General features: G+C 34.1%; 2 protein-coding genes across 2 annotated transcripts in view; both read right to left on the bottom strand.

Annotated features, from left to right (window-relative positions):
• Sec31 (COPII coat complex component secretory 31) overlaps window positions 1-13,247 on the bottom strand; it is a 357,018-nt gene that overhangs the window by 213,979 nt on the left and 129,792 nt on the right. The gene's annotated exons all lie outside the window — the stretch shown is intronic.
• Window positions 1-13,247, bottom strand: part of Myo95E (Myosin 95E) — a 135,554-nt gene that overhangs the window by 57,810 nt on the left and 64,497 nt on the right. The window contains exons 9-10 of the mRNA XM_072544297.1: window positions 3,756-3,964; window positions 3,394-3,558 (exon numbers count right to left, since the gene is read on the bottom strand). Of these exons, the coding sequence (XP_072400398.1) occupies window positions 3,394-3,558; window positions 3,756-3,964 (374 nt within the window). The remainder of the gene's footprint in view (window positions 1-3,393; window positions 3,559-3,755; window positions 3,965-13,247) is intronic.

Here is a 13,247-nt window from a genome sequence, read left to right on the forward strand (position 1 = left end):
AAAGTGGTACAGTAGACTAGCGCGAAGCTTCATACTTTGTTTTCTGTATTTTTAAAATTTAAATATAATATTTTTAAAATTAAAGAAAGGAATTTTAATATTCATTTATTATTTATGTTAAAAAAAAAATGTATTATATTAAAATAATTCAATAAAGTATTATGTTTGCTCTAACTCCACCTGCTAATGTATCAACAAAGCATACGTTGTTTACTTCTGATGGATCGGTCAAAGCTACACTGTTGTTAGTTGTTTTTCATGCAATTTTTAATTTATTCTGCTTAGAATAAATACATGATAATTAGAAACGAATTGATTGAGAGTAGTGAATCAATGTGATGAACCTCTATTTCGTGACGCTATCCATGACGCTATCCTCAGTATTTTACTATACAGAAAAAAGTATCAAAATTAGGTGAATACATACTAATCTACAGTGGAGTAGCAAAAGAAAACGGGGTCAAAGAAGGTGAAGACTTACTAATACACCAAAGGTACCAAAATCACATCAAAGAGTGTCAATACATATCAGAAAGGGTTATAACAGCAAAGATAATACTGGAGAAGGAAGACGTGAACATCATCGGATTATACGGGCCAGACAATAACAAACCTCAAACAACAAGGGAAACGTATTATCGTGAATTACAACAAGTAGTAGATCAAGTCAGAGGAAAGATAATATTGGCGGAATTAAGCAAAAACATAACGAGGATGTTAAAAACGAAAATAGAGAACTGATGATAAACTTCTGCACGAATAACGAACACATTTTTTTGACCACAAAGACAAATACAAATATACATTCAATAACACTCGTGGGCAAAGATCTATGATAGATTATGTTATAACCAACAGAGATATACATCCATCAAAAATAATCGAGGTAAGATGCCTCAACTCAGCAGATGTTCGTAGCGACCATAGCCTAGTATTATGTAAAATAAGAATCATCATGGAATATTTCACACCCAAGAGAGCGGCGCAAGCACAAACAAAAATCAGAGTCGAGGGACTAAATTCGGAATCCACGAAATACTTATACAGAAGAAGAATATCAGAGAAGATTGCTGGGAATTAAATATTCGAAAACGATAACATCGTTATCTCAGAAAAACTCAAAAATAATATACATAATTAACGCAGCAACAGAATTACTTGGAGGGGGGAAAGTAACGAACACTAACATATCAATAAAGAAAACCCCATGGTTTAGAGAGGAAGTGAAGACAAAATGTGAATAAAAGAAGAAAGCCTTTTTGCAATACAGAACACAACTAATACAGCAGGCATCGAATCAGAAATTAAACGAATACTTAAGTTAGACAAATAAAAAGAGAACACTTTCAGAGCTTCAGGAAACAGATGGAACACGACTTCTACGGAAAACGAAACACATTTAGAATGAACCACCAGCATCAGCGGTGACAACAAACGAAGAAATAAATATTGAGGAGGAAGAGGTCAAGTAAGTATGAAGGAAATTAAAAAATAGAAAATCACCAGGGGGGGGGAGGCATAATATCGAACGAACTCCTAAAGTACGGAGGACCAGATCTGACCAAACAAATATTAAAACTAATCCAAAAAATAATAGAACAAAACAGAATTTCTCAAGAATAGAGATCAAGCATCCTAATACCTCTCGTCAAAAATGGAGACAAAACAGACCCGGAAAATTACAGAGGAATTAATTTATTAAACACAACACTAAAATTAACAACCAAAGAGATAACAAACAAACTGAATGAAATTATAACACTAGCAGAAGAACAAGGCTTTGGGTAGGGAAGATCATGCACCGACGTTATATTTATAATGAGGCAAGAGCAATAGAAATCATTAGAATACAACAAACCGGCATATCTATGTTTCGTGAACCTTAAGAAGGCATTTGACCGGGTCAAATTAAAAGACGTTATCCACTTATAGTACACAAGAGAGATATCTCTACGAATAATCAAAACGATCGAAAATATCTACCAAAACAACACAATAAAAATAAAAGTAGAAGAAACTGGCAATTGGATGAGATAGGGAGATTCCCTGAGTCCTCTATTGTTCACCCTGATTATAGATGAAATAATAGAAAAGTAAGAACTAAAAAAGGATACCAGATGGGGAAAATAATCTGCTATGCAGACGACGCAATACTACTCTCTCGGTGAAGATGATTTATAACGAATGCTGCACCAATTTAATATAACCGCCAGAAAATTTAACATATTAATTTTCCCAAAATAAGACAAAATGCATTGTTATAACAGCAAATTTACTAAGATGTAAATTGAAGCTGGAAGGTCAGATAATAGAACAAGTGATGGAGTTTAAATATCTAGGCATCACATTATCTAACTACGGAAAGCTCGGAACAGAAGTGGAAGATCAAGTTGAATACAGCCAACAGAGCCGCAGGTTGCCTGAATAAAACAATATGGAGAAATAAATATATCGGGAAAGAAATAAAAGGCAGAATTTACAAAATTCATCAGACCAATAATGACATACGTGGCAGAAACACGACCTGACACAGGCAGGACAAAAAGCATGAAGAAACAGCAGAGATGAAAACACTTAGAAAAATTGATGTTAAAACACTATGGAACAGAGCTAGAAGTACAGATGTACGATTTAGATGCAAGGTGGACAACATCAAGGACTGGGTAAGAAATATAAGAGTACAATGAAACAATCATAAAAGCCGAATGATAACAAATAGAGTAGTAAAGAAGGCAAGAGACGGTTCTCCAATGGGAAGACGATCAGTAGGAAGACCACGAAAACGATGGGACGACAACTTATTGGAGGCACACTGAAAAATAGAGTCATGTCTACATAAAAAGAAAAAGAAGAAAAAAGTAATACAGCGCCCGTATAGAAGTTTCGCTTCAAAAAATAGAAAGAGAGGATAACTAATGCGAGAACAGCTATAGATTTATGGCGAAAGTTTTATTGAAGAGAATCAAAGACCAGCCCATAAATCAAAAATTAAAACTCAACCAAATAGGATTCAGGCCAAATCGTGTGTGTATTGATCTTATTAACACCTTTCTATTTAAGATTTTAGGGGTAAAGGCCACTAAGACCTTCGGGAATTGAAATTTAAGAATAATTATATTTACTAAATATGTCTGACGGGACCGATAATAGTTATAACTAGATAATTTTTATATTGATTTGTTCACAGATGTCTTGAAAAAGAATTAAAATAAATTCGAAAGCTTGACAGTAAGTCAAAGAGTTTTCTTTGTCTTGTGGGCCAAATAGACTGATTGCATCCTCAAGAATCACCACTTGATATGATATTTGTCGATTAAAACTGAATTAAAACCAAAAGATGAGAATATATTTATCAAAATAATAAATTAATATATCGAATACGGTTTTACTTACTGAAAACTATGCACTGGCAGTAAGGAATCGGCTGCTAAACAATGGGAGTGACCAGCACAACATTGTTCTAATCTAGTAAGATATGCAGCATCACATTGAACGTGGGGTTCTTCTAGCAACGACAATATGCCGTGACTTTCATGTTCTAACAATTGACATATGGCTCTACAACAAAAATAATATTAAATGTAATCTAAGTATCTACATAGAGTTGTTTTATTTTTGGACATTTGTCCCCTTTACGTGTACATTGCTTTAACTATTTTACAGATATATGATACACAGAAACAATTTCTCATGTAAATTAGACGCACCAAATCTGCTTCCCTTAAATTCTCAATTATTTTATGGTATATACTTACATATTATTAAAATAATCTATTTTGACCCATTCCAAACTCTCTTTTATTATTTCGGCTTGTTCTTCCTTTAAAGTTGAGGTAATAACGAATTGATGCAGTTTTTCGTTACAATAGTTGATCATCAGCTGTTCGAAGCCGTTATTTTCCAGTATCTCGAAGCCGAAGAGATCTAGAACGCCTAGGTTTTTGCGCTTTCCTAATGTTTTGGTCTGCAAATAAAAAAGATATTATTAAAATTGACGAATACTGCAGATTATAATCATAACTTATACCAGACCGAAATAAAATAATAATACTGCTATAAATGTGTCAATTATACATATGAAGTATATTTGGGGGCCAATATCGTGGACTTTTTTAAAGAAATTTAATGAAATGGTAACGGTTAAATTCCAATTTTTGATTATCTATAGATTTATTTGTCAAATCAACACAGCATACTACGATTGTATTAATTAACTTCAAATTGCATTTTATGCGATTATTAACAATTTCCTTAAAATATACGGATGATCGTAAGCGTAATATCATCAATAGGAAGATTATATGGGAAGATACTGCGAGAAAAGATAGAGCAAGCGATAAAAGGCAAAATCGGGGAGGATCAGGCAGGCTTCACGGCAGGAAGATCATGCATAGACCACATATACACACTGGAACAACTGTTGGAAAAGAAAAAAGCAAAAAATAGAGATATATACTTGGCATTTGTGGACCTGAGAAAGGCGTATGACTCTGTACCAAGGTCAGAACTATGGGAGGCAATGTACAAATTAGAAATACAGACGGAGCTCATAGAAGCTACAAAAGCTCTGTATAAAGAAAATAAAGTGTCCATTGAAATGGGAACAAGAATCATAGGAGACTTCACCACAACAAAAGGGCTCCTGCAGGGTTGTTCCACATCTCCAACCCTATTCAAAATATACTTAGAAAAAGCCTTGACTACATGGAAAAGAAAATGCGAAGGCATGGGAGTACCGGTACGGAACGAATACCTATATACGTTAAGCTTTGCAGACGATCAGGTAGTGATTGCACAAGACCAAGACGACCTCAGCTACATGATGAAGAAACTACAAGAAGAATATACCAAGGCTGGCCTAGATATTAACCTCGCGAAAACAGAGTACCTATCTACAAGTTAAGAAGACATAGAAGATCTACAGATTGATGACAACGTAACAATCAAAGGAAAGGATAAATTCAAATACCTGGGGTTTATAATCACGAAAAAGGCAACAACAGAGGAAGAAATTACACAAAGATTAGGACAAACAAGAACAGCAATCCGACAACTTAACTCAGTAGGGGAGAATGTTGTACCTTGGGTCAATTCAGCTGCCCCAAGTAGAAACACTGTATATCCATTTTTTTTTAAATAGCTTTTATTGCATTTTTGGATATGGGGTGATATTATCTACCATTTGACGAAGAAAAAAAAATAAAAAAATTTGCAGAACCACAATTTATGGTTGCTATGAAACACTGTATATCACATTCCAACTTCATTTTACCAATTTAAAACACATTATATCCATATTCCCAAGTATAAACACTGTATATACGGGATATACAGTGTTTTTATTTAGTTTTGGGATTTACAGCGATTTACCGTGGGAATCATAGAGTTTACATTTGCCAAAACTCAATACTGTCGATATCATCAAAATTATATTTATGTTGTTTATATTCTCTGAGACCGTTGAAGTTGCAATCATTACACATTTTTTAGTCGTTTGTTAGTTTGTGTTAAGTGAAGTACAAATTTGTCGGCATATTATAAATATGAATAAAAATCGAAGAACTCAGTTAATACTAGATATGAGTCGAAATCTGGACAACAATGACTGGGGAGAATCATCCACAAATGATACTCAAAGGTAAACGATTTTTTTATAGATAATATAGAACTTTTTATTCTTCTTCTTCTTCTTTTGCTTCTTGGAGATCATTCGATCAGTTTATCTGCCTGTGGCAGCTTCAGAATGAAGCATCATAAATAAAACTAAAAATAAAACTAACATAAAACTACATATCATAATATATTCAAAACTTTATTCTCATTATTGTTTTGGTTTTAGGGAGGAGCAATCGATTTATACCAAAGCTGATAGCAATAATGGTTACCCTCAAGAGATTGATGAAATGCTTAGACGTGATTTGGAGGTTTCATCTTCAGAAGGGGATAGTGATGATAGCATTACCGACCCACATTACCAACCTGACTCGAATCCTGGAAACGTGAGTGATCATCCAGATTCGACATCTGAAAGCATACCTACTGAACGCCAAAGCATACCTACGGAACGAAAAGTCACTAAGAAAAGGAGACAAATGTCAGCTATAGAAAAAAGTATAGATAACAAAAATAAACATCCCATTTTGCCTAGATGCACTGCGAAGTGTAAGAAGTCTTGCTCTCAATTCAGCGAAGAATGCCGAGCAGATATTTGGAATGCATATTGGGATGCAAATTACACAACTCGAAGGATCTGGCTTGCAAAATGTGTTTCATTCAGACCTGTTTTCCGTAGAAGAGTTCCAGCAGCTGCTAATAATGTGTATAAGAAAAATGAAACAAGGGTATTTTATTTAGCTAAGAAGGATAACACCGAATTTCTGCCAGTATGCAAGCTATTTTTACTCAATACATTTGGTTATACCAGTGATTCGGTTATCAATGAATTAGCATATGCTATCAAAAAGGAGCCGCTTAACGCATATGTAAAGGAAAATCGAGGTAAGAAATCCAGTAACATCCGTAACAGGGACATAATAGTAAACCATATAAACTCTTATAATCCCTGCGTGAGTCATTACCGCCGCAAAAATGCTCCTTTCACTAGATATTTGCCTTCAAATTTAACAGTTGCTTCAATGTTTAATGACTTCAAATTAAAGCACCCAGGTATATGTCAAATTGAAACTTACAGAAAAATGATGAAGACAATGAAAATATCTTTACACATGCCCCAAATGGATTCATGCTCTGATTGTTTAGAGTACAAAAATTTTGTAGAAGCAAGCAGCACAGGCACAGAAAACTCGATCGAATCTTCTACCGAAAAAACTCAATGGGAGGCACACAAAAAGAAAGCAGATGATGCTAATAGATATTACAAAATTGATGCAGAATTACCAGAAACTAATAAAACTAAGTATTTTTCTTTTGACTTGCAAAAAGTATTATTGTTACCAGTTATGCCAGGAAACAAAGATGTCTTTTTTACAAGTCGTTTAGTTGTTTTTAATGAAGTCTTCGCTTCTTTAAAAAAGAAATCAAATTCCAACTATTCAGTGGATTGGCATGAAGCATTTGGCGGTCGTGACGCATCTAACATCATCGATGCAATATACGCTTTAATTAAAGAAGAGCGTGATACGAACAATTTTGTTTTTTGGGCAGATAATTGCACTGCCCAAAATAAAAACTGGTATTTGTTTACTGCATTAGCGATTATGGTAAATAATGATACCCATACCTCTCATGTAAACAACATAACATTCAAGTATCTTACCAAAGGTCATACACACATGACTGCAGATGGTGTTCATGGCAACATTGAGCAACAAATTAAAAAAGCACGAGATGTATTTGACTTTCAAGATTTATTGTCTGTTATAAGACAATCACGAAAAAATTTAAATGTACTTCAAGTACAAACTTCATTCCAATGGCTAAAAAAGAAACGGCAGCATCGAAAGGGAGATGAAAATGATCCTTTGAAAACATTTTTAATAAATCCCATAGTAGAAGCTAACTTTTCACGAGGCTCTAGATCCCTTAAATTCAAAACCAACTTCGAAGATGAAAACTATCAGGAGCTTGATTTCCTGCAAGTCAGGTTCGTGGTGTCAAATTTTCCACAAAGCACCAACGTACGAGGTATTCGTAAAAGCAAAAAAGATGAAATAATACAGAAACTTATTCCTTTGATGCCCGAGAACAGAAGATCCTTTTGGCTTAATTTGTCGGTCGCTGAGACAGCAGTGGACGATCTCCTCCATAACCGTGGATTGCAGCAATTAGAGGACAATGACCATTAAAATGTTTTTAAACCAATTATACCTATATTTGTTAAATTAACGTGAATAAAGTATAATTTTTAGTACTTAGTATCATTGCAAATTGGGATATTTTATTTTATATTTTTAGGTTTCCCAAATAAAAACACTGTATGTGTTCAAAACCTAGTCAGGGCATAAAATACAGACATAAAAATATTTGCTAAAAAACAAGAGTATTTTATGCTATATTAATGTGTATTCACTTTTATTTTAAACAAAATAGAAATTTAAAAAGCAGAGCCCTTCACGTTTCCTGCTCTGGTGAACAATTTTTCGAATTGGCGCTTACAGTGTTTCTACTTGGGACAGCCGAATTTTTAGTTTTTATTTTTTTCTAAATCCTAAAATTATATATTTGCAAAGTTTATCCAATGTATTAGTTACTTTGCCTATTTGGCTACATGCTTTCATTTTATTGACACATTTTAAGCTTAGCAGTTAGTTAAAAAATATATTTTAGCAGGCCCTTGCATGTTGACCCAAGGTACAAACTGGTAATGTACCTTGGACTAGCATATATTGTACCTTGGACCAGCATTATATTGTACCTTGGGTCAGTTATAAAAAAAATAGAACAAATCTTGAAATGTTTTATTGAATATCTCAAAATAATCAGAACATTATGATTAACTAATGATTAATTTAGTAAATAAAAACTTATTTGACATTATATCCGCTAAATTTAACATTAAATTTCAGGTGCGCATCGTGACGTGCAGTTCCGCTTATTTTGTGCGGTTGTGGAAGTTTACGTACAATATCATTGCGTAAAAAATCATAAGTCTCGGTTGAGTCGTTTATAAACTTATTGGAATCTAGAATTCTACGTAAATATCTAAGTTCATTATTAATTCCACTGTTCAGTATCTCGGCAACATAATAAACAAAAGATTTCTTCCCTGCCACTTTCACTAAAACAAAGTCTCCTTTTTTAATCTCGTTATTTTCAGATAAGTCATATCTTTTTTGGTCATTTAATAATTCTTCTTCTCTAGATACCAAGTCCTCAAATGTACCTCCATCACTTGAACTTGATTCACTATCATACTTAGCAGCTCTCTTTGGCACATTTTGTATATCTTCTGTCTCTATTTGCTTTGTAACTGCCTGCACTTTCTCAAATGATACCTACCGTCTTTCCCTTTTTAAGCGTAGCTATTTCATCTTTCTCTGGAGTATCGGTAAGTATTCGTGACTTTCCTCTTGCTCTTCCTAACTTCTTTTTGCGAACAGGTGCCTTTGGATAGGATCGCAACATTTCAGGTGTAATAGAACTTCCTGAAGTTCCTGCTTGACGAATATTTGAGGTAGAAGGAGTAGAGACTTCCATTTCATTAACTGTAGTTTTAGTTTTTTCCCCGTCCTGTTCAACATTGACTTGCTCGCGACTGTCAGTAAGCTGGTTTAAAGGACGATCAGTTACATACGAAGACAGAAACTCATGTTTTCAAAAATGTTTTCATTGACGGGATAGAGACCGCTCACCTCAAATCCCTTCTGGATATTAGATGTAGTAAATGCTTTTGGAAATGCCTTACCTGCAAGTTCGGCTATATCGTAAATCGTAATAGGTTGTCCAGGGTGCATAATCATCCACTCACTACAGGCGGTATTATAGTAAGTTTTCATCGGTCCAAAAACTGTTCGATCGAGCGGTTGCATTTTGTGACTGGTGTGGGGATGAAACGTTATCGGTAGAATTCCATTCTTCTTACAGAAATTAATGACACTTACATTCACGTGGCTATCGTGATTATCCAAAAGTAATATAACTGGATTTTCAACTGTTGGTTTCACATGATTTTTAAAGTGTTGTAGGTATTCCAAAAACAATATTTCGTTTGACCAGCCGGACGAATTTGCACCTCCTATAGTTCCAACTGGACAACCTTTTAGCATGTGAGGCTTAAAATTAACCCTCGGAAATATCATCATTGGCGGAATATGATTTCCGATTGCATTTATTGAGGCTATCAAGGTTACATTTTGACCTCGCTCTCCACTTGTCATTTGACCTAATTGTTTTATTCCCTTAGGTCCTACAATTTTTGGTGGTACATGGACAGTCGTTAACCCTGTCTCGTCACAATTCCAAATTTTTTCTGGGGAAAAATCTCCACGAGACAAAGCTTCTTTGTAGTTCTTAAAAAAGGAAGATATATTTGTTTTATTGAAGGATGTTGATCTGGCCAAACTTGTAGGTTCTGGTTTACGAAGTGATAAATCTTCATGTCTTCTAAGAAACTGCCTCAGCCATTCCTTGCCAGCTATCTTTTTTTGGTCCCAAGAAGGCGGATAAGACTTGTTATTTGCAGTTGCATACTGGTATGCTAAAGTACGAACTTCCATTTTCGTCAAACCATAGTGGAGGCGTGCAGCAGTGAGAAGATATATTTTTAACTCAGCTTCCTCTTCGTTATTAAAAACTTGTTTTACATTATTGGCAGCAACATAAGAAAATTCTGAAGCCCCCGACTGCCTGAAGGATTTTACGTGCCTGATCAGCGTGGTTTTTGATATGTTATAGCACTTTGCTGCTTCCCTAATTGATAATTCACCACTTATGCATTTATTTGCGGCTGCAATTAAATCCTGGGCATTTAAATGTGGTCTTTTGATACCCACTTTACTTCTCGGCATTTTAAAATGACTATCTGAAACAATAATAAAAGGTTTTTTTGGTAACAGACACACCAATTAATTTAAATAAAAGTCAAAATAATGTTAATTCGCAATAAGATTGTACCTTGGTCCGATCCAAGGTACACGACCTACCGGTGACCCAAGGTACACAACGTAACAATTTCAGCTGTTTTTTGTTTTCTAATATTAGGTTATGCGTTTAGACAAAAAATACATTCATGATTATCAAGCGTAAATATATATTGTCTATTACAGATAATAATAAAATATATATATTTACATTTGAAGCGGATTTTAACAGATAACAAATAGGTAAATAATTTACTTACGATCAAACAAAACACAAAACGCTCTGCAAGTCACCACGCTGCAATTTTTTGATAAGTGTATTTAGATGCCATCTACCGCTGATATTATTAAACCACTAATTCAACCAAATCGAAGAGAAATCTGCAGTGGGTAAGAAAGAAAGTCAACTGACCCGAGGTACAACACTCTCCCCTATGGTGGGATAGACACCTAAATATGAAGACAAAAACGCAGATTTATAAAACATTAGTGCGAAGTATTATGACATATGGGGCTAAAAATTGGATCATAAACAAGAAAAACAGCAGTAAGATAGTAGCAACAGAGATGGAATGCCTGCGAAGATGCTACAGAGTAACAAGAATGGATAGGAGAAGTAATGACGAAATAAAGCAAAGAACATCAATAGAAACAGACATACTAACATATATAGAACAAAAAAGATTAAAGTGGTATGGACATGTAAGAAGAACTAGCGGCAGCAGATGGATAAAGAGAATAACCGAATGGAGCCCCATAGGAAAGAGGAAAAGAGGACGACCCCGAAAATCCTGGAGGAACGAAGTAGACGACGCCATGAGTAAGAGAGGCCTAAACGATGGAGAATGGAACAACAGAGAGAGATGGGAACGGTTGAGCGAGGGAAGGCAGTGAATACTGTAGAATCCCTAAATATATATATATATATATATATATATATATATATATATATATAAGGATGATGCCATGGGGCGATGTCTAGTTTCATCTTCGTTATTATGGTTTTATTTGTATATACAGTACTAGTTTAGTCGTCGAAGCGATCGGTTCGAGAAAACTAAACTAAGGCTAATTAAACCAAATAAACACGTTTGTTCAGTGTTGTTAAGTTTTTCTTCTTTCGTTTTCTTTTTGAAAGTGCAAAATTCTTTGAGTGGTACGTAAAAACTCCATTTATGGAGTATTCTAACGGGGAAGAACCCCCCGATAAAGTACCAAGGGATGAGGATGCGATGGATAGTTGCAGTTATATAAATGGTTTTCAAGGATTTCCATCCAATCAGCTAGAGAACTCGATAAGCAGTCTTAATCAGAAGCAGTCGACTTTACGAATATTATTATATGATCGTTAAAAGCAGATAAACAAAATAACCCAATAAATTTTTATGAACCAGAGAAAAGCAGACCTGTATATTTATATGATAAAATTGATTTAGGGCCATTTCAAATTTTTATTTAAAACAATGATACAAATTTTACAGGCACATTAAATGCAGTTAAGATAGGTGAAATATTATTTACCTTACACCTAGATATTGATAATTATATTAAAAAAATTGATTCAATCGGATGCAACCGGATTAGGCTAACATTCGCCTAGGAGTTAGCCAATTAATGGACAATTCGTAAAGCTGTTAATTCGTAATGGCGACACTTCGTAGCATCGATGGTTCGTAACTTCAAACATTCGTAACGCCAACATTTAGTTTTTTTAGCAAATTTAGCATTACTGGACGAAGACAAAAATGTATTTTGCATACTTTTCTACACTAAAAATAGTGATACTTTTTTTAAGACTATTTTTTCACACATATTTTTGTTAATATGACAAAGAATATTTATATATTTTTTTTATTTTTATCTTGAATTATCATTTTAAAGTAGTAAAATTAGGTCTGAATAATAATGGAACCAATAAATCCACTTTAAGAATAATATATTTATTATAATAATTAATGCAATTTATATCTCTAATAGTACGTATAGTATAACCAGGTATACAATTTTGAAGATACGCATATTTATTTACTCTAAAAATTAAAACGTTATATTTCTTAGAAATCTCAACGCTGTTCAACATCATAATCTTGGACGACTGTAACTAAGCGCTCTTTTATTTATTTATACTTCAAACTTTGCGACATTCTTTGGAAATAGTTGCGGATACAACGCATCCCTGTCTAACTCCTCTACAGATCTTCATTTCTTCTGACTGTTACCTATCAATTTGAACTATGGCACTTTGGTTTCAATGTAAGGTTTGGATTATCTTTATGATTTTACTGTCAATGTGCTTATTATAAGTATTGATTAGTTGTTAAATATACACTCGGTTGTTGGCTATTGGAGATGCAAAGGTAAAATTTTTTGGTATGAGTAGAGATCCTTTGGCTACTATGTATTCATGTATTTTAATATCTTAAATAGTTTACATTGATTGGGCCTAGTGATTTATCTAGGATTGGAAAGGATTTGTCTACTATAGGAGGGCTATAGTAGATGCGGGGAAGACTCACCCCGAGTTGCTTATTGCATGTGAATAGTGATGATGTAGTAGGTATGCTAATATTTTCAAAATCATCCATTTTTAATTTTTATTTTCTTCATTTAATATAAGTTTGTTGAGCCGGTCCTGTATCGGCTAACTAATTCGATTTATTGACGTTGTCGAAAAACCAGAAACAGGTTTATCGACTGTGTCGTATTGAA

This window comes from Diabrotica undecimpunctata, chromosome 1, assembly GCF_040954645.1.
Source record: "Diabrotica undecimpunctata isolate CICGRU chromosome 1, icDiaUnde3, whole genome shotgun sequence".
In the NCBI taxonomy this organism is placed as follows: Eukaryota; Metazoa; Arthropoda; class Insecta; order Coleoptera; family Chrysomelidae; genus Diabrotica; species Diabrotica undecimpunctata.